The sequence below is a fragment of the Ictalurus furcatus genome, chromosome 4 (assembly GCF_023375685.1).
Source record: "Ictalurus furcatus strain D&B chromosome 4, Billie_1.0, whole genome shotgun sequence".
Lineage (NCBI taxonomy): Eukaryota > Metazoa > Chordata > Actinopteri > Siluriformes > Ictaluridae > Ictalurus > Ictalurus furcatus.
In genome coordinates, this window is record NC_071258.1 from 4499332 (window position 1) to 4521417 (window position 22086).

At 39.4% G+C, this 22086-nt stretch overlaps 2 protein-coding genes across 6 annotated transcripts in view; one reads left to right on the top strand and one right to left on the bottom strand.

The window, feature by feature from the left end:
- hcn4 (hyperpolarization activated cyclic nucleotide-gated potassium channel 4) overlaps positions 1–16030 on the bottom strand; it is a 96723-nt gene extending 80693 nt beyond the window's left edge. Inside the window, exon 1 of the mRNA XM_053622596.1 lies at positions 15308–16030. Within this exon, the coding sequence (XP_053478571.1) occupies positions 15308–15978 (671 nt within the window). The 5' untranslated portion in view covers positions 15979–16030. The remainder of the gene's footprint in view (positions 1–15307) is intronic.
- A 2459-nt stretch (positions 16031–18489) lies between these two features.
- rec114 (REC114 meiotic recombination protein) overlaps positions 18490–22086 on the top strand; it is a 39813-nt gene continuing 36216 nt past the window's right edge. For 4 of the 5 annotated variants that reach the window (XM_053622607.1, XM_053622604.1, XM_053622603.1 and 1 more), the window contains exons 1-3: positions 18542–18645; positions 20895–20926; positions 21784–21873. In XM_053622607.1, the coding sequence (XP_053478582.1) occupies positions 18576–18645; positions 20895–20926; positions 21784–21873 (192 nt within the window). In that variant the 5' untranslated portion in view covers positions 18542–18575. Of the gene's footprint in view, positions 18646–20894; positions 20927–21783; positions 21874–22086 lie in introns of all 5 variants that reach the window. The other variant, XM_053622605.1, reaches the window with a different exon arrangement.

The window sequence follows — 22086 nt, forward strand, 5'->3', positions numbered from 1 at the left end:
TAAATTAAAATCCTTTTTTTTAAAAAAAAAAAACATCTATTTAAAATCTCTTTAACGGCTCATGCTTGAAACATCCTTTTTCGACAAATCAAGCATTATATATATTTTAGTTCCCCAACACTCATTCAACCCCAGTAACCATAACACATTCACCCCTATCGAATATGTGTAATATTCCACAAGTCACATGCTCAACAGGAAGTTGCATCGTCCAAATTTCCTGAAGATCCTGGGAAGAAGAAATGTTCTCTCATATATATTTTTTAGTAATATTGACTGATGAGGTCACTTTCAAATGATAGCAAATCATTACATCATGGGCCTTCATTTTCATCATGCAGTTAGCACGGGTTCAAGCTGTTTATGTTCATGTTGCGTACTTGATAAGTCTATGCTTAAAAAAAAAAATGCAAAAAAAAAAAAAACCCTCAAAGTTGTTACTCATTTAAGCATAAAATGCAGCCTTGTTTAATTAGCTGGGATTGGTTAACAGGATTTTTTGAACGGTTCATCGAATTCAATGTTTAAAAACTATTTTTAAAAAGTTGAATTTTTAATAGTTACAAGGGCTAAATGGCGCCTCGATCATTTTATATTTAAGTCTAAATTAACGTGAATAAAGCACGTGTGCGAGAAAATGTAGGGCGCAGCACTGTTAAGATGAGATGTGACAAAAAGCACAGGTTTAAAGAAACCGTCGAATCAGACGAGAGGGATTTATACGGTGTATTTGTTCTGTCAGTCATTTCCACAGCGTGTGTGCTACGTCGTGAACTGAGCGCGCTCGGTGCGCTCGGCTGCCCTGACGAACAGCCTCTCTATTTTCAGCCGAGGAAAATGAAACGTATGGCAGGATTTACCTGCATGACAAATAAGGCAATGGGAATGAGAAGGCATGCTTCTGCGTCTGCAGACCGCCTACGCACACGTATGGGGTCTCCACCGGAGAAATGTGTGTGTGCGCTCGAATATGCGCATGTCTGAGCGAGTCCGCTGCCGCACGAGTGACGGAAAGGAGGATGTGTGTCATTGGGAATACGGCATAGTGTGGATGTGTGAGATCGGAGTTTTCCGGCGAGACCGACCCAGACACACACGAACAAACAAAGATGCTAGTTGTTCTCTGTGACATGTTTGTTTGTGAAGAAGACAGCTCTGCTTCGCTGCTTGGGAGAAGCTGTTATCAATAAGTCATTTAGCTGAATCAAGGAGGGATTAGTAGAAGCAGGAGAAAAGACGGCTGAAGCAGATGATGCCAAACCGCCAAGAAGCTACACTGCACGATATTAGTGGTTCGCATGCTTGACTCGCAACTCCGTGGTTGCGGGTTCGAATCCCGGCATGCTCTTGCATGCTCTCCCCGTGCCTCGGCGAGTTCCTCCGGGTACTCCGGTTTCCTCCCGCAGTCCAAAGACATGCCTTGTAGGCTGATTGGTATTTCCAAATTGTCCATAGTGTGTAAATGTGTGTGTGATTGTGCCTTGTGATGATTGGCACCCCATCCAGAGTGTTCCCCACCTTGTGCCCTGAACTCCCTGGGATACGCTCTAGGCTCCAGGCGACCCTGTGTAGGATAAGCGGTATGGAAATGGATGGATTTAGCATGCCTTACACAAAAACAAACACAGCCTGATTGCTAATGAAGCACAGTATGAAAATAGCTATGTTTCTTTCCACTATACCTCTTTGCAGAACAGACAATCTACCAGTTTTTCTTTCCCAGATACTGCTATCGATTTTGAATCCTTGAGTATTTTTTTTTTCTTTTAAAGCTACTAAGTTTTTTTTGTTTTTTTTTTTACATTTTTTTAAAATGAAGCAGTTAAAACATTACAATAAAAATTTCATATTAATATAAAAAGTAGAACTCGAGAATGCCAGCACTGCCAACAAGTCTAGGTCTTCGTGTTATTAGTTTGGATGCCTCTCTCAAATACCCGTATAAATATACTTCAAACAGGAAGGAAGCTATAGAAGAAAAAAATATTTCAGACATTTGACCTTGCAGTGACCTTGTCTGGATCAAATCCAAAATCATACCATGATAATTCCATATAAACATGTGGTTAACTACTCGTTCTTGAGATATCATGCTAACAAGATATCATGCTAACAAAGTCCATGCTATGCCAGATGGACACATGGACAGACAACCCAAAAACCACCTACTGGGGGAAGCATGATAAAAAATACATCTTCTTTGTATGTATATATTTCCAGATAAAAAAATATATATACATAATCTTTTCCAAATCCAGTTCTGATATTTTCCATTCGTTACAGGATCGGATCAAATTCGTTCTTTTTTCCTCTGATGTCTAATCCACCGATTTTCGCTCATATCGGCCTGTGTTATCTCTTCTTGGTTCTCTTTTTTTCTTTTCTTATTTGTGCAGAAACTACTATAACAGACAGCTGCTCAGGCTCCATCTTAACAAAGTCATGATAGACAGCTCCCATTTATTTTTGTCAGAAAGCGTGATTTTTTGGATCAGGCACTGTTCCGTCAGAGGTCTCTCCGTGAAAGATTGCACAGCCAAACATCCACCAAACAACTGATCGCCAGAGATAAAAGTCATATACTGGGAGCGGTACGGCGATTCTGAAATGTCGAAAGTCCTAGTGTCTGATTGACATCAGGATCTAGATATGTTTAAGACACGTTCAACATAAGCCACAATCCTACAGGGTGCAACTTTCACAAACCGACTGATATGGCGAAAAGAAATCTTACTTAAAGACTATTTCTGGATTTTCAGAGGTTTATCAAAACCCCTGATACACTTCTACTGCTGGGTTTCCTCTCAGTCTCCAGACCTTCCTGAGTCGTCCCATCTGCTTGACACTTTTCTGGATCACGCTAATTAGACTAGACATGTAATAAACGATCTGGCCGGCGAAATGTATTTTTTCATCCAAAATTTTTTTGAACCAATTTTTGGGTTAACTCTGCTACTTGTCTGATAGATGGTGCTGTGATTCTAGGCCTGCTCTCTTTAACTGTGTTAAATCAAACCTGTTTTCCAAACATCAGAAGACACACTCAGAAAAAATGAGTCTATCATGGGCACAGTCTCACCTAAACTGTCCCATGAAAGCCCATGATAGCCTCAGATTCCTGTTCTTGGCTGACAGGAGCGGCACCCGATACGGTCTTCCGCTGTTGTAACCCATCCGCCTCAACGTTTGACGTGTCCTGTCTTCTGAGATGCTTTTGTGCTCACCACGGTTGTAAAGAGTGCTTATTTGAGATACTATAGACTCCCTGTCAGCTCAGATCAGTCTGCTCATTCTCCTCTGATCTCTCTCATCAACAACGCGTTTCACCCTGCAGACCCTCAGCTCACCGGATGTTTTTTTGTTCTTCGCACCACTTTGTGTAAACCCTAGACACTGTTGTGTGTGAAAACCAAGGAGATCAGCAGTTTGTGAAATACTTAAACCAGCCCATCAGGACCTAGCAACCACGCCATGATTAAAGTCACAGAGATCACATTTTGTTTTCCACATTCTGATGTTTGACGTATCTGCGTGATTTTATGCATGGTGCTGCTGCCACATGATTGGCTGATTGGATAACTGCACAAACGTGTGAATGTATGCTGCCTTCAAAGCCCGTCTCAAACTGATTTTTGTTTTTTGTTGGTTTTTTTTTTTTACAGGGTATATTGAAGCGCTACCTTATAAGACAACATAGGTATCACTCCATCAAGCACCAGTGGTGAGACTGTGAATAAATAAAGGGGTCCTGACTGATTAGCGATGGGAATAGAGTGTAATATACAACTGAAGTGTGTTGGACAATGTATGGCTATATCTATACAGGTGTATGTATCTGTTAATACGTGCGAGTGCGTGTAAACTGGATGTGACACAACTTTATTGCCCCCCCCAACCCAGCACATACGCAAACGACAAAGAACTATATCACCGTCTCCATCAGAAGTGTCACGTATAAATGACCTGGAGTGAGATCTGCGGCAGATTCCCAGCACGCTGCTCCGGGGCTGGCGAAATGTCACTCTGACAACCTGACATCAGCTTGAAACCCAGGGACCCTGACGAACGCAGCCTGAATGGGGAAAAGGTGGATTTCTCTTCCCATCTGTTTCCCTCTCTATATTTAATTTATCGTCCCATTATAAATGAAACAGACATATCTAATATTTACCAGCAGTCCACACGGGAACGCTCAAACATGTCTGGAAGGGAAGGGGGGAGGGATCAGCACAAATGCCAAACCTGATCCAACACCCACACACACACACACACACACACACTATACTGAAATGCGTTAAAAAGGAAAGGCAAGTTGGGAATGGAGAAAGGACACAACTTTGTCCTCCTGGACAGATTATAAATTGATATCACAGAGGACAGAGAAAAGGGGGAAGGGCAGACAACGCTATGAGAAATACACTATGGATAAAAACATCCTGAGTCATTTCATGAACTCACAGTAAAGCAACGTTTTCACATTATATCCCTTCGGTTTTTCTCATATTTTTTTTTCTTAATGATTAGCGGGCCTCATTGATCAAACTGGATATGAGCAAATGTGATTTGTAAATCGTCTGCAGGAGTGTTTATAGAAGAAATGTCTTACTCGGGAAAATCCAGTTCAGAAGAAAACGTTGTATCCTACGAGAGCTCCTGAGTTTGTATATAAGTCTCACTTTGTGAAAGAAAGCAATCCAAAACACATCCCTAGCCATTCAATTAGGGCGGAAGGTATGTGCTGCGTCCCAATTCATCTACTATCCGTCCTAAATGGTATCTTCGATTAGAATTAGTGCGTATGTTGAAATGAGTATCCCGAAGGTACCCGGGTGATCTACTATTTCCGGTATATTTTCAAAGTGTGGATCCGTGGACACTTTTTTTCAGCTAATATTGTCCACAACACCTGGCGTGAGGAAGGAGGAGTTTTGTGACGGCTTTTTAGAGCACACATTTTAGAGAGGTGTAAATGAAATGTGGAAAGAATAAATCAAGGGAATGGTAAATTCAATTATCTAGCATATAAATTATATAAGGAATAATGAATGAAGAAAAGCTGAAATGTAATGAGGAGTTTGTTTACGGTGACAGAGTGCGTAACTAGGCAACAACGTTCCCTTCTTTGGAACCTGGAGCCTATCCCAGGGAGCAAGGGGCACAAGGCAGGGTACACCCTGGACGGGGTGCCAATCCATCGCAGGGCACAATCACACACCCATTCATACACTACGGACACTTCGGACACGCAAATCAGCCTACCGTGCATGTCTATGGACTGGGGGAGGAAACCGGAGTACCCGGAGGAAACCCCCGCAACACGGGGAGAACATACAAGCTCCGCACACACAGGGCCACGGTGCAAGGCAAACATGCTGCCCCCTAAGCCACTTTGTCCCTCGGAGTAGAAAGTATTCTTTCTTGGAAATGTAATTAAGAGTACAAGTATTCACTTCCACTAATGCTCAAGTAATGTATAAATATGGCAAAATAATAGAAGTATAGTATAGTAATGAAGTAAATGGTATGAAAGACGTATAAAGGGCATGCAATAAGATTTTTTTGATCATAAAGCCTACAGAGTTTCAGTGCCAGACTAAATAATCAAACGCTGGACACCTAATATGTCTTGACTCACAACATTTTATTTCCATTAGATTTTTTTGCCTGAACCATTACTTCAACAACAGTGCTGTGTGACGCCACACACCCTCCATCCAGCTCATGAGAGTTCCCGACTGCAGCATCTGTGTGGCAAACACACATCAATTTGCTCCACAGTGTAGTGTGCCTCACGTGTGTCCTGCTCTCTCTCTCTCTCTCTCTCTCTCTCTCTCTCCCTCTCTGTCCCTCTCTTTCCTTTCCACATAAGTGTGCCTAGGTCATTTATGCTGCATTATTTCTATCTCTCTACTGCCCTATCCATCCATCATATACTCCCTTTCCCTCCATCCCTCCATCACCTCCCTATCTCTGTTCCATTAAATAAATTGAGTTGTAATAATCTTCTCTGATGTGCATCCCTGATATTGGTGGATGGACACAGCAGCCTTTTTTTTTTTATTCTTTTTTTTTTATTACCCCACTTTCAGCCCATCCTGGACGCTCCATAATCCTTTGCACTCCCTTCAGAAGATTACAATATAAAAAAGAAGCAGTGAAAAAGAGAGAATGAATTGCCCTACAAAAGTGCTTCAGGGCTGCATATATATATATATATATATATATATATATATATATATATATATATATATATATATAATTTACTAATATGCAGTGCATGTACAGTCATATTTTCATATAATGATATTTTCTTAACCCTTTATATCTGTTTATGATGTTATTATGATACATCATTACCAATAATTCCTACATTACATTACTACAAAATTGTTCCTCGTATTAATTCGTATATTCATTATAGAGAATTGTCTTCTCTAGGAACACATACACTCTGTTACAGGGTTCAACACAGAACCTTTAAGTGTTTCTCATTCACAGTATGGGACACCCCTTCAAATAGGGTTGTAACAGCTAATCGATAAAATCGATTATAATCGATAATTAAAATAATGGACAACGGATTTCATTATGGATTAGTCGGGTCTGTGACGTCACTGTGGATAAACAACCCCGAACCACCAAAGATGTGGCCATTTTATTTGTCTCTAAGTGGAAAATCGTTCTAAAAGGGTTCACTCAACATAATAGATCGCATAATAAGAATCTTATTTCCTAAAAATGTACAATTTCTATGGCGAAAACAGTGCATTCGTTTTACACGATAATTCCTATAAATGTTAAATAACATCAGTCATCTATAGTATGCAAATATAAGCTATATAAACCGAGGCGTTTCTGCTCTTCTTTGTTTTCGCATCTCATTTTTCAGACACTTCAGCCATCGGCATGAGAGCAGGTCCGGCAGACCCAAACAAATCGATAGAGTAATGCAGACAACAATCAACTGTAATCAAAACCCGGTGAGAGGATCAGAAGCTGCCATTTGATCTACAGTCAAGTATGTGTGTGTGTGTGTGTGTGTGTGTGTGTGTGTGTGTGTGTGTAGACAGTACCTCAGCATCAAAATACTACAAGAGCCGAGAGCTATCTGAGCGAGACGTACAGTAAGCCACTCATTAAAGACATATATGATCAAATCACATAAAGAGATCAATGTCCTTTATGCTACTACATGCCACAGACAAGCACGTCTTCCTGAACGTGTTTGTCTTCTCTCTAACACAATGTGATTCTGCACATGAAGGACTTGATGATGATCTGTTGATTATAATTACAGGGGGTTAGATTGCGAACACAGGAACCTCTGCAGTGCACAAGTCTGAAGTCGAGGGCAACTCATACAGAAGATCAGTATGAAGTAATCAGATCAAAATGTACACTATTTTTATATATAGTGCCACCATATGCCAACGTCCCCTCTCTCACATTCCGAGTGATTACCACAGTGCACAGTGAGGTTAAAGAAAACAATAAAACTAAACAAACTAATTCTTCCAATCGCGAAATGCTGCATTCACACTAGCTAGCGACAAAAAGTACTCGCCTGACATAGAGCATCCATTTCAGTGACAGCGGCAAGCGACGGCGTGATAAGCGACATGTGAGTTGAGATTTTCTCAACCGTATTGTACGTAAATTAGCTACGGTATGTTGGAGTAAAGCGACAAGTCCAAATGATTGGCTTGAACGATTTTTCAGACCAATCATGTGGTCCTTGTGATACTTTTTTTTTTTTTTTTTTTTGGCTACTACCTTTTCTTATTGGAACTAAACAAACTATTAATGTATAGTGCACATGCACAAGCAACAAACTACAAGCACCTAAAGCTAGTTAGCTATACCACAAACTACATGGAGATGTAGCTTAGCTACACTGAAGCTTAATCCATGTTTGATGTCACCTCTTCTGCTAAATACTGTACAGTTGATGGTCATAAGTTTACATACGCCTTGCAGAATCTGCAAAATGTTAATAATTAAACAGAAATAAATAATAAGAATTCCATTTTGGTTTTGTTTTTTTTACAGTATTTAGTGCTGCACTGAAGAAGCTATTTCACATAACAGACGTTTAAATTTAGTCCAGAAAACACAGTAATAACTGAATTTACACAAATGAACCAGTTGAAAAGTTTACACACGCTTGATTCTTAATCCTGTGTGTCGTTACCTGGATGATCAACGACTGTTTTTATGTTTTGTGAGAGTTGTTCATGAGTCCCTTGTTTGTCCTGAGCAGTTAAACTGCCCACTGTTCTTCAGAAAAATCCTCCAGGTCCTGCACATTCTTTGCTTTTCCAGCATCTTCTGCATATTTGACCCCTTTCCAACAGCGACTATATGATGCTGAGATCCATTTTTTCACACTGAGGGCAACTGAGGGACTCGTACATGACTATTATAAAAGGTACAAACATTCACTGATGCTCAAGAAGGCAACACGATACATTAAGAGGCAGGGGGGTGTAAACTTTTAAACAGGATGATCGGTGTAAATTATTATTATTTAGTTTAAAGATCTTTTTTTTTTTCATTTAGTCCTGCCCTTCAGAAGCTACGAAAGAAATTTACATGTTTCCCAGAAGACAAAATAATAACAACTTACACTGATCATATTGTTCAAATGTTTACACGCCCCTGGCTCTTAATGTATCATGTTGCCTTTTTAAATTGTTCAGTTTACATTGTGAAGATCAAATGCAGCATTTATCAGTAAGAATAACTACTGGACTAGTTTTTCTATATTAATAGAAGGAATGTTATCAAGAGATCCAGGAGCATCAGGAGCATCATGTTCTACACTCTTTCTACTTTTAGTTCCAGATAAAATATTCAAATGCCCAACACTTTTAAGGGAATCGTCCTCCTTTTTTTTAATTTTATTTACGTACTATTAGAATTATTTTTTTATCCTTGCAGACTTTATTCCCTGCAGTCTGTCTGATGCTAAAATGTTCGTCGTTTTCTTGTATGATACAAAATTCTACACTCTAAAGAAATCACAGCTTTATATAAAGTATTCATCTCTACACAGCACATCGTAATACCCCAAACAGATATCCAGAAAACATCTCTGTGGATCGAATACAACAATCAATGTTCTCTCTCCTTCTCACTCTTTGTCCCGTGGAAGACATTTTTTATTTTATTTTTTTTTTTAAACCAAACTAATACTGCATTCTGTATTCAAAATCTGTTCTACTTTGCTTTAATGTATTCAGCTGGAGCTGAGACAAAAAAAAAAACAGGGCAGAAAAATAAACCTGGGAAGAAACGACTTTTCTTTCTGCTCCCTTGCTTCTGTTTCTTTTCTTTTTTTTTAATGCAGAGCTAAATATCTTTTGGGAGCGGTCTGGTTATGCGAGATGAATAAAAGCCTGGTATAAAAAGAGAGCAGTTTCTGAGAGAGAGAGAGAGAGAGAGAGAGAGAATGAAGCGAGTAAAGAAGATTTACTTCAGCCAGTAACATCAGACTTGATTGGCAGACAAAGAAGGCCAGGCGAACCATCTCTATGATCAGACTTTATGATGTCTTGAGAGGAAAAAAAAAAACCAAACGAATGCTGAATGATGCTTTTACTAAAAGCTCTAATGTCAAACCCACGTTTGAGGAATTAATTGGACTGCAGGAAGTGCACCAGCGGTAATACATGCTGTACGCGAGACACAAAACTAGTATATAATTATCTAATCATTTATCCATGCCAGATCTATGTTTTCCTCTCTCAGGTGATTTTTGTGATTTCTGCACGCATTTAGCAAAGGTTTGTTTACCTCTTTTTCCATCACCTTCTTTTCAGTGAATGAAATAGCTGTGCGAGTACGTCTTCAGCCTTACACGCCCCTCGGCCAATGTTTCGTTTTTTTTGGTTCTCGGTTCCTTTAATGACATGCAGTGTGAAATGAGACCAAACCGAGTAGAAATGAACCGAAAATGATGAAAGTTTGCTCTGATTTGGACTCAGAAAAAGGAGTTGTGAAAGCACCTACTCCTGGTTGTTCACGCTGTAACACACCCATGTTTAGGGAGGACATGTTAATAAACTGATTCTGTGAATGAAGTGTATTAGTAAAAGGAAAACACCTAAATAGATAGGGCTGGGAATCACTGTTCTGAAGGATGGGTTAACCTAACCTCACGTAAATTTGATTTCTTAGAGACAGAGCAGGAGAGAGAGAGAGAGAGAGAGAGAGAGAGATTTCAATAAATACCCCCACAAATTAAGTCACAAGCTACAAGTTTAACCACTCTGACTGTAAATCAATATCCTCTAGCGTAGCTAGGAGCTAGAATTAAATGAATATTATGCTAAGTGAACAACAGGTTTTTCATGTAACTGTGAGTCAATTGCTTCTCGATTGGCTAGGCCCTAGCAGTAAAGAAATATTATGCTCAGTAGACAGAGGATTTAACTAATGTCATATATTTTCTTTTATAGAATCACATCACATCATACCTCCTCATTTTAGCTACAGTTCTCCATGTACTAGGAATTGACGCTAACAAGCTAACTGTCTCTGCTAACCTCAATTCCAGCTTAGAGGGAATGAACAAGACAAACAGGCTTTGTAAAGTCCTTACTGTATGATTACTTTCTGATTTGTGTGATATATTTAAAACTAATACTTAGGAGCTTATGCTACTAACCCTTGTTACCAGCAAAGATGCTAACAAGCTAAATTTCTCAGCTAACCATAATGCTAGCTTAGAGGAGTTGAACCTGGCATGAAATCATTTTGAAGTGAGAATGTAAATGCTTTGCAAACAGATGGCCGTGGTAATGATTAAGGCTCCTAAAACTCTTTAAAACAACCATTTACAACGATCAGTAAATCCCTGTTCTTCTCATATGCGACTGAACATCTGTGTCTGTACTGCATCATGGACAATCTCTTACAAATTGGTTCACGCTAATATAAAATGTACTTCTGTAGTCATGACAGTGATTTCCCTGCGGGAAAAAAAAAAAAACCCAACAGAAACCCTCATGAAATTTGTAATGGTTTTAATGGTTATAATAGGACTTGTATTGGTTTTAATGGAAACTGTAATGGTCCTTGTGGGTCTCTACTGGTAATTTGTTGCCTTTTATTGACGGCATGTTATGTCTAGCGGATACCATTAAGGACCAATAATGGTAATGGTTTTAATGGTTAGCTGATGGTTTTATTTTATTTCCTACCACCATTAACATTATTATTGTTATTATTATTATTATTATGGCAATATTGGTTGATGGTTGATCTTACCTTAAATAATTAAATGAGTTTTAAATTAAATTCTGAATCCCACCACTGCTTCTACTCCCAAATCCCAACTAAAATGCATGAGCGCATCCATCTTATCAGTTTAACTGTACAGATCACTCTGTGGTTTTATCCGACCCCCCGAATTCTTGGCCACACCACAAATTAATTACAGTAGCGGCAATAGATACGGGATGTGTTCGAACATTTGGCTGGGGTCCTTGTTGAAATGAAATGAAATCTGATTATAACACTGCAGCCGAATACCTTTGAGATCTTTTCGTTACGAATGTAATGACACCCCTGGTGGAGTTGTTTTCCGCTTGCATTCACCCGATCTACAAATGAACAGCATTTAGCAGGGGTGCTGGAAATAAAGCCTATAGATTGGATTATGATGCCATTTGTAATCCCTCTTTTACACCAGAACATGCCCCGCTCCCATCTGTATATTATACAGTGCTTGAAATGGGACAATATTGCGTTTTTAGATCAGACTTTATTGAATAAAAGAGAATTCAACTTTTATTTACAAATTTTTTTTTTAAATACATTTTTCCAGATATTGCTGCATCCCTCCAGTCATTTCTCTCAGTGGATGTTTATAAGTGCACCTGCAAAAAATGTGACTTGGAACAAGATAAACTGCCTTCAAAGCATGACACCTGCTCTCACTGGTATTTAGCTTTCCAGTAAAACCTGTCAGTTATCGTGCATGTCGGTTCCGCAGAGTCCGACTCCAACAGTGTGCAACTTTTGGGGTTTTCTCAACAAAAACACGGCCATGGATATATGCGTACTGAAATCTTCTAATCAATATCATCAAATTAATCATGGCTACGTATTCATGTATTCATTTCTGGGTCATATTCATTCCTGTTTCAATACGGTCTTCATCATAAGTTCTACATAAAAGAATGTTGCGAAATGGACATATTAAAGGACAGAAAATTTGGCATCAACAACATCATCCAAAATGTTCCCCGAGCTACGTTCCACAAACCCAATTACTCTTATTACCACCACATATGAAGTACCAGTGTGTACTATTCATGCGGCGCAGCTCATTAGAGCAGCATTGTGTCTGAGAAAACGCTCTTCGCTACGCTGATCACAGATTCTGCAGCTTCATGACCCGTGCCTCAACTAAATGACTAAATTACAGTGATGCAGATAATTCGGCACATGCGGACAGGGTGAGAGGCGATGATTTTAATTGCAGCTTTTCTAATGACTGAGTCAATGAGTGTAAGAGCCAAGTAAAAGCAGAGCTGACTTTCATGTGCATCCGCACTAATTGCAAATCCAAACAGGCATCTTAAAGATGAAAGCTGATTTTTGTGTGTGTGTGTGTGTGTGTGTGTGTGTGTGAAAGTAATGAGTTGCACGTCACATGACCAAGATGACAGAGGGAGGAAATGAAAAATTGCTGCGCTGTACAGTTGTACTTGCACTGATAATGTATAACAAGAGAACACTGAAATTAAATATATACAGTATATATAATGATTACAGAAACCCGTTGTTTAGTGCAAGGGGAGCTGGTATAAATATGCTAGCATGGGTAAAACTTACTGTCTTTCAAAGATATCATCAGGACAGCAGTGCATTCATTTTTAGCACCCACATCACATTATTCGCTCTTAACAAACGCCTTAAAGTGGCTTATTTTGGATTGTTGTGGAACCATGAGCAACAGCACCACCTATGGTCATAAAAAATACACAGAATGGTATGAAGAAAATAAGAGAGGCCTGATTTCTTTCTAGCCCAGACTGTAGATTCATCTACAGCGGCCTATCAGTGTGTGTCAGGGGATTACACAGAGTGACAGTCCCCTTAGATTTGAACTCCATTTGGGCTGATATTTTTCAGACACATCGATTACATGTCACCAGCAGTGATTGAGAAGGCACATATGAAATACAATTGTGTACAAGGTGGATTATTTACTCGATCATACTCTTTCCCCCAAAAAATGCCTTTGGAGGAGAAACTAAAAGTAGACAGACTAAGCACGTATTGTCCAGTCAAAGTATAAATTACACTACTGGACAGACAACATAACTGTTTCTGTTTACAATGTTTGGTATTCACTGGAAATGTGGCATGAATCCAGTCTAATTTAAAAATTTGAAATCATGTATGTAGTAGTTGCGTATGTGTCTTTAAGCATGTGTGTGTATGTGTAATAGTTTCCCCACGTCGTTGATTATTATGCCATCAATGAGACCTCATGAATTGTTGAATTTCCCCTTGGGGATCAATAAAGTATCTATTTATTTATCTATCTATCTATCTATCTATCTCATGATATAATGCATTGCTCAACACTAATAGTTTCATTGTTGAGTTATTGAAAGATCTTAGATTTTACCCCTCCCATCTAATATCACGACCATCCCCCTCTGGTCCGGTGTCCTCCTTAATTCCTCATGTACTGGATGCATTTTTGATGATGCTGCATTGTCCTTTCCTGCCATTTTTTAGCTCCCACAGTTTGACCTTGGTATATGAAGTGGTAATTACTGAGGAATATGTACGAGGAAGGAGGAGACTAATCCATAATATATCCTGGACATTGAAGAAGTGAACTGTCTAAGAGACGCCATCGGTAACTTGTTATTTAGGGAGCATGCGAGAATGATTCAAAGTCAAACCAAGATCACTTGGCTTGGTATTCCCAATTTAATTCTAATCAGGTAAAATCTGTCCTGAAACCCGAGGCCAATAAGACATAGAAACAGCTCCCAAGTTTTCTTATGCAAAAACAAGCTGTTTATATAGCGGATTTCTTCTTAAAAGACACTAAAATAAATACAAATCTACATACCTACAGTATAACCTGGAAACGTTTAACTGCTGGAATTCTTTGGTTATAAAGATTTTGCACGAACACCAAGGTTATTAGACATACAGTACTGTAAATGCTCACCCTATCTAGTTGTATGCAATAACGATACTCTCCTATAAATCACATGCCCAGATATGATCATTTCTACAGTAATGATTTTCCCCAGCACACCTACATCCAGGCATCTGGAGATTGCCATATCTAACGTATGGAGTCAATGTCATCCTCAAGGACACAACTTCATTATTAAATAGTGAGAGTGAGCAGATGCGATGTAAAAGCCTAACTGCTAATGTCACCTCTAATGTCTAGGAAAGACTTCGCTTGACAGATATGTTTGTTATCAGTATCATGTTTAGGATATATATTTATATATATTTTTTTATATATTTATATATTTTTAAAACATTCCCTCAGAACAAATTAGAAATGTTTTCTACTGGGACACGTTACATACTCTGCCAGCGCTACACTGAGCAAATGGAAAACATAATTGACTTTCAAACACAGCGTGATGCCTCGTTTATCACTGTATAGTTGAGAAAAGAAAAAAAAAACGCATTATCCTCATTATCTGTAAATGATCTGTAATCTTTACGCTGAACAACTAGGCTTGTCAAGTAAATTGAAGTTTGCTTACTTTCGAAGGGTTAATCGCTCTCTCTCAGCACATAGGCCTGTTATATACACTCTCAGGTGGAAAAGCACTCAACTGAGGTTTTAACCTCAGTAGTTTTAGTTTTAGGTAGAAGAAAATATTCGTAGAAGACCATAATGATGAAGAGACATGCCCTAAAGGACCATGATTGAGAATCATTTGAGAATACATTTACACTGTCTGTACAATGGAGGAAAAATAATGTACATGTACAGTAGTCTACATTTGAATCTGACAGAGCTGTGACAGTCTTTCAGTGGCCTATATGCTTTCAGCATTATGAATGGTACTACTGGAAACCTTTTCTGAAAGGAAAAGCCTCATTTGTAAGGTTCTACATAGACCCTTCCTCCAGAGACACATACTGAGGGACCCTTTAGAGTGCACATTTGACTTTGTATTTTAAAACTTTTATAACTGATATAGAAATTGCAACTAGTTTAAAAATCATTCATTCTGATTTTTAATAGATTATCAATATTTGATCTTTTTATTTATTTTTTTTAATGTTTTTTTTTTTTTTTTACCTGAAATCACTGTAGGGGTGTATAATCCAAAATCCGGCCGACTTTACGCGCTCCTGTTCGCGCTCCACCGCCTTCTCGCTCCCGAACATCCTCAGAGAGAACTTGTTAACCCCGGGCTGCAGCATGGCACCAAACTGCCTGTGCATGAAACCCGCCTGGTAGTACCTCTCATCGTCGGGGAGAACGTGTTCAATGCCGCCGTCCAGCTTGGCAAACCCCGGGTACCGTTCGGGAGTGCCGCGCGCTCCCGGTTCCACACCTCCACCAGCGGTGCTACCAGCGCCACTACCTCCACCTCCTCCTCTCGCCCCGGGCGGACTCTCCTCGTTAGGGCTTGGGTCTGCCTCGGTGATCAGACGCTTCTCTTCGGCCGAGTCCGATTCGTGGCTGTGGCGGCCGGCGAGCGACGACAAGCTGTCTCGAAACCTCCTGCAGTCGCCGTTTGAGTTGCTTTTCGCACCTCGGGCCGCTTCCGGGTCTGCAAGCGCTGCAGCCGCCGATGCCACGGACGCCGCGTCTGCGTTCCGGCTGCTCTCAGCGGCGCCCGGAGACGGCAGCGGCTTCATCCGGATGCTCCTCCGGCGCGCGTCCCGGTCTCCGTCTTCCCCGTCGCACATGGTCGAAGCGCTCCGGCCGATGTGCTGTGGCAAACTGTAAAGCCTTTTGCGCATGGAAGGATGCGACCTGTGCACAGTGGCACTGGCTATCAGCTCGATGACAGAACAGGTTTACATTGTTTATAATTTCTTACTAATTCCCCAAGATGACCTATGTATAGCCTATATATATATATATATATATATATATATATATATATATATATATATATATATATATATTGCTTTTTACCCAGTGCCTAACCTATAACGTGAGCTCCTGTGCATGCATATGTAAGAAGATAATCTCGGACGTTACCTGTCAGCTCAAATGGTCTGCGCGCTCCCGTTCAGTCGGGACATGCCCACTCCAGTTGCAAGGCACTGTGCTTCTCTATTTCGTTAAGACCATAGAAAAGTCATCGGGGGAAAAAAACAACAACAACAACAACAAAAACAAACAAAACAAAAACAAAAACAAAATAATAAAAATAAAGCAGCTTTGGGGCTACCTCACCATGCACGCGCCGGAAGGATGGAGAGGAGACGCGCGGAAGTCATGGACGTTAGTGAGGCATCAAGCCTCCAGATCCCCCTATCGGCTGTCAATAATCAACAAGGCAAGGCGAGGCGCTCGCGCAGCCAAGAGCGCCGCTGACATCACCACCGTCCGCCGCGCTGAGAGGCTCGCTCCGAGCTCATGAATATTCATGAGGGATGCTAATCTATCAGGTTGCCATAGGAGCGATGGAGGCTAACAAGCCCCGCCCACACCCGTAAGGTCTAAACCGGGTTGCTGATCGATTAAAAGCTTTGTCCCCGATGTCTGCCGGATTAGCATTGCCAGACCGCGCTAAAACCTTCAGAATGAGCTTTTTGTCAGGGTTAATTGTCTGCCAGCATCACTGGCATAGATCAACTTCCTTATCAAAAAGTGTGCTTACATCTCTTAAGTAGTGATTTGCTATACTACCATGCATTTACATCAGCTACTGAAGACAACTGACCCTCTGGACCTTATTACCATGAACCTATATATATATATATATATATATATATATATATATATATATATATATATATATATATATATATATATATATAACTAAACTGATCACATATTCATCATTTGATAGGTATTCAATTAACGACATGCTTACTTGATAAATCAGTGCTTCTCAATTTGGGACTGTAAAGCGCAGACAGGAAGTTGATACCTAATTTTTTAAAAATTTTGTTACAATGCTGGAAATCACGAATCACCATTATAAAAGCTATTCGGGTTATACTTATTACTGAGGTCTGTAGGTGGTAAAAGCTGTACTGAGGGCTTTTTCTGTTTGTTTGTTTTGTTGTTGTTGTTGTTCTTGTTGCTGGCAGTTAAAAGGGCCTCTGGCTGCTAGAGACCCCTGGCATAAATGACTATATCTCTTAAAAGTAACTAGATTTTCACTAGACTTTATAAAACTGGGCTCCCGGGACCTTCGGGGGCATTTATAGGGACCCTATAGACTTTATAGTAGGGCTGGTAGTGGTAGAGGTCACTATCAACTACTATAAATGACCATTTGCTCAACTATTTGCTCTATAATTATTTGTCCGTTGGAGCTTTGAGTCTCACTGAGTGGAATTGGATATGTTTAAATAGATGTCACATTGTGTTTATTTATAGGATGTACTACATCTAGAACATCACACTAGGCTTTAGCGCTCCATTGACTTCCATTGCATTCAAACACATCCAAAAACGGTAGACCGGATACGCAAGCTCATGCGTAGAAATTTCGTACTACGCTGCTTGATACACGTTCAAATTTGGTGAACTCTGACCTGCGTAATTGTATCACGTGAAGACGCGGTACCAATAGATGATTGCGATGGCACAGCGTGACCTTTTTAGTAATAAAAAGAAAGAAATTAAAAAATGGAGGTGCTAATTTTAGCGGTATCAAGCTATCCTGTACTTTACAACACAGCTTTGAAAGATTATAAAAACAACTTATGCGTGAAGCGGCGAACGTCTAGAGTCTAGTGATAATGATAATGTCATATCCTGTTCCCGACCATATTCGCAGCAGCATATGACAAAAATTCTCAGCGTGACCGCTGCGTTATTCGTAATACGATCAAAGTTTGTGTGAGCGGACGTGTTGGGGGAATTTGGCGATTGAAAATGTAACATTTTAATTGTGCTCAAATGAACGAAATGATGAAATAAAGATTCGTTTATTCGGAAAACGATCTGATCTTCCCATCGCTACTAAACTGAGCATGTGCAGAATGAATGATGTGACTGGTAGCTTATTCTTAATTGGAAAAACTCAAGGTGTTACAGCTAGCCCGTATTACAACCACCCCTGGTCTCCCCTATATTTGTTGTATCCTGCTTTCTACATGTTTCTCTTATGCTTGTAAAATTATCATATGGAAGCAACCGCCATTTCGAGCACTGTTTGGTGTTTGAAAGGTTACGTGTCAAACCGCATACTACCACACTAGTTAGTGTTTCTAAATAGAGCACCACCAAAGAGTACGCTCGTGTGTACAGTGAACTTCGTAGTGCTGCAGTACTCGGATTAGGACGCAGCCAATGTTTCAAGCTTTTTCCCTATTCAATTTGTCAATTCTTTCAGAAGTTCAAATATGTCTGAAGAAAATACAACTAAGGCTCTATGGAAGTTAAAACGTTATGGACGTTTTCTGCCAAAAGCCAAAAATGTCGGGGAAAACTCTTCATGGAAGGTACAATATATATATATATTTTCTTTTACGAATTAGCCTAGCTAGGAAACAAGCAAACAGCCTAGCAGCTAGCTAACTAGCTGAAATGAATGCAAGGTCAGATGATTAGCTCTCTAGCTAACAATAAGAGTGTTGTAACAAAAGTTTCACTTTATTTATTTATTTATTTATTTATTGTTATAATTGTACCTATTTGAAGTGATTAAAAAAAAAAAAGTCGAAATATGGATCAAAATGTAAGTTTAAATAATAAGAAACTGGTACAGCAGGTTTAGGCTAGTTGACTGACTTTGCATGCCAACTAGTACAGGGTTTCTCAAACTTTTATTTACACTAAACTTTTAGGTTAACTATTCAAATACGTAATCATCAAAGCATCTTAATATGTAACATACTATTTATTTATTTCACTAGAAGTTTTTTTTTTAAATTTTTTTTAATGTACACCGACATTCAAAAGTCTGGACACACACTTATTAAACAGTTTTAATAATAATAATAATAATAATAATACCCTGAGATGGATTGGCTCAGATCCACAGAGATCCTGACCAGAGTTTACAGAAAAAGAGTTTACTGTAGATTTAATAAAATATTTATAATAATAATAATAATGATGATGATGATTTTATTCACCCAAACAAACCATTTCCATTTAGAGCTGAGAATCTCTGTTTATTTAGTTAGATTCATTTATATTTGTTTTAAAGTTACTAGGCTTAAAAACAGTTCTACATAATGGCGACGTGCACGGTTAGAGTCAGTCAGGGGTATAGAGGTAGAGCAATAAGAACTAAGTCCACCTGATTTAAAATAATGAAAACGTGGATCCCCTTGGAGTCCACAGAATACACTTTGAGTATCACAGAGCGAGTAAACAAGAAAACCTGTGGTGCCAGCTTTGCAGAGTGTTTTGAAAAGGAAAACACTGAGTGGAAATGCAGCCTGCCAGGTAACACACACGACCTTTATGATCCCTATGAGCTCGGACGAGAAAAACCTTTCAATACGGAGTTTCAGTACTATTTTAGGGTGTTAGATTTTCCATCTTCGGATTATTATTATTTTTTAATCCGAGGCTGCTTAAGACGCCTTAATGACTGACATGGGTGTTGATGTTTAAGCACGTGATTGATGTAAGGATGCGAGTTACTTTAACCGACATTTCTTTGACTGAAATCACATCTAGGGGGCATGTTAGCTTACTGGTTTGCACGTATGCCTCGCACATCTGGTTCGAATCCTGCCTCCGCCTTGTGTGCGTGGAGTTTTCACATTCTCCTCGTGCTTCGGGGGTTTTCCTCCAGGTACTCCGGTTTCCTCCCTAGTCCAAAGACATGCGTTGGAGGCTGATTGGCATGCATTTCCAGTGTGTGCCATTGTGCCCTCCGTCCAGAGTGTCATAGGCTCCAGGCTTCCTTGGGAGTAGGAAAAACAGTACGGAAAATGGATGGATGGATGGATGGATGGATGAAATCACATCTAATGTAACAGCAGGAGACAGCAAAATTGTCCTGCCTTGCTAAGCAGCTGATTCAGGCCCAAATTTAGCACTTAGCACTCATCACTGGCCCAAATACCTCTGGAATGATGATGAGACAATCTGTATGGCCGAAACCACACTATATAATACAAATTAAGGGATAATTGCCTTTATATAATATGAAACATGACTACAAAATCCCACAATGCACTGCAGTAGGGTAGTGTCCATCGAGATATATATATATATACATATATATATATATATATATATATATATGTATATATATATATATATATATATATATATATATATATATATATATATATATATATATATATATATATATATACACATACATATATGTGTGTGTGTGTGTGTGTGTATATTTAAAACTCAGAGTGTCCAAGCAGGAATTACGAGTAGGAGAACCGTTCAAAAAGGGCTTTCATACTGGGAAGTTGGGAAGTTCCCAGTTCCCATTTGGTCCTGAACACGACAATAGCCTAGGAGTTGTAGAACATTCATAATGCAGTTTAACGCAACAGGGAGTAGGGAGTGATTTTGGACACACAACATACTGTACCTCAAGCTTGCCCCAATAAGCTAGTGTACTCCAAAACATTGACAAAATTCGCATTTAAAAGAATGTATACATTTAAAATGTACAGTCAATACGGATCAACAATTTTGATGACATCATTCTGCACTTCAGCTTCTCATCAGATTTTTAAAAATTTTGTTTGTCTGATCAAATACCCTCTAGAATCTCAACTCCGTCACGTCCACAACAATGAGGTAAGCTAAACACTATTGGCTATTTAGGTAAAAAGGGGGAGGAGCCACTCTATATGTTCCGCCGTGACTTCCTGTTTCAGCGAAAATGACGCCAACACGTCGAATAACGCTATGTGTTTCAAGGCACTTCACAGAGACTTTAAACTTCACACAGACCAAAGGGGAAGGGGAAAGCTCCTCAAAGTTTACGAATTTAGTTCACCCCTCCGGAAATAGAGAGCTCTACAAATGACACACTGCACCTTTAATTAATTATACATAAAGGCTTAATAGTAGTTTTGCTAGAATAATTCCACAAGTTATAAACCTGAGCTCAGGATTGACCTGAGGACCTTGAGGTGGTAACGCTACCCATTCCACCATTATGCCCCCAACAAAAAACGAAACAAAAGCTTCAGAAATAATTGAGTTTTCGAGTTTTACCCTTTCATTACTGTGTAAAACACTGTATTAGTGCCCAAGATAGTATTTTTGTTTGTTTGTTTATTAATTAAACATTATTAAACATTTTTGTTTATTACGCTATAAACACAATTAGGCGCACGTCTGCATGCATTTGATTCATTATATGCATTATTACAATAGCAGAAAATATCAGAAAGATATTAAATTAGATCAAACCGGCTAAATAGCCAACTTTTATTGGTGCACTTGAAGGTAAAGACTTCATAATCTCCCCAAGTGGGAAATACAGCCATCCACACAGCAATAGAAAGCAGCATGTAATGTAATCGCCTGAAAATCTGCATGTTTTAAATATTTATAAGTTACTCAAGCTGCTAAATACAGCGGGGGGTTGACACTGTAAATAATTTTTTTACACAAGGTACTTTTTTTTCTCCCCCCATTCATTAAAGGTGTATGAGTCCAGTGAAAGCAAAGGCACGTTGGAGCTGACGATACTGGAATCTGGTCATCTGCTCATCTCACAGGCTCAGGAACTACTGGTAAGGTTTAGAAGAGACGCTTTACGTATTCGGTGCATATGCTCCCTATGATAGGATTTGATTTGATCCATTACGTGCAAGGCAAATACAGTAGAAAACACTGTAACTGCTTCGTCTGGTGTTTCTCAGAAATCGCCTGAATACCCTGTTGATTGCCAGGCCAAGTGCATCTGCGCTCCTGTGATATCTCCCAACAATACGCTGAAATCATGG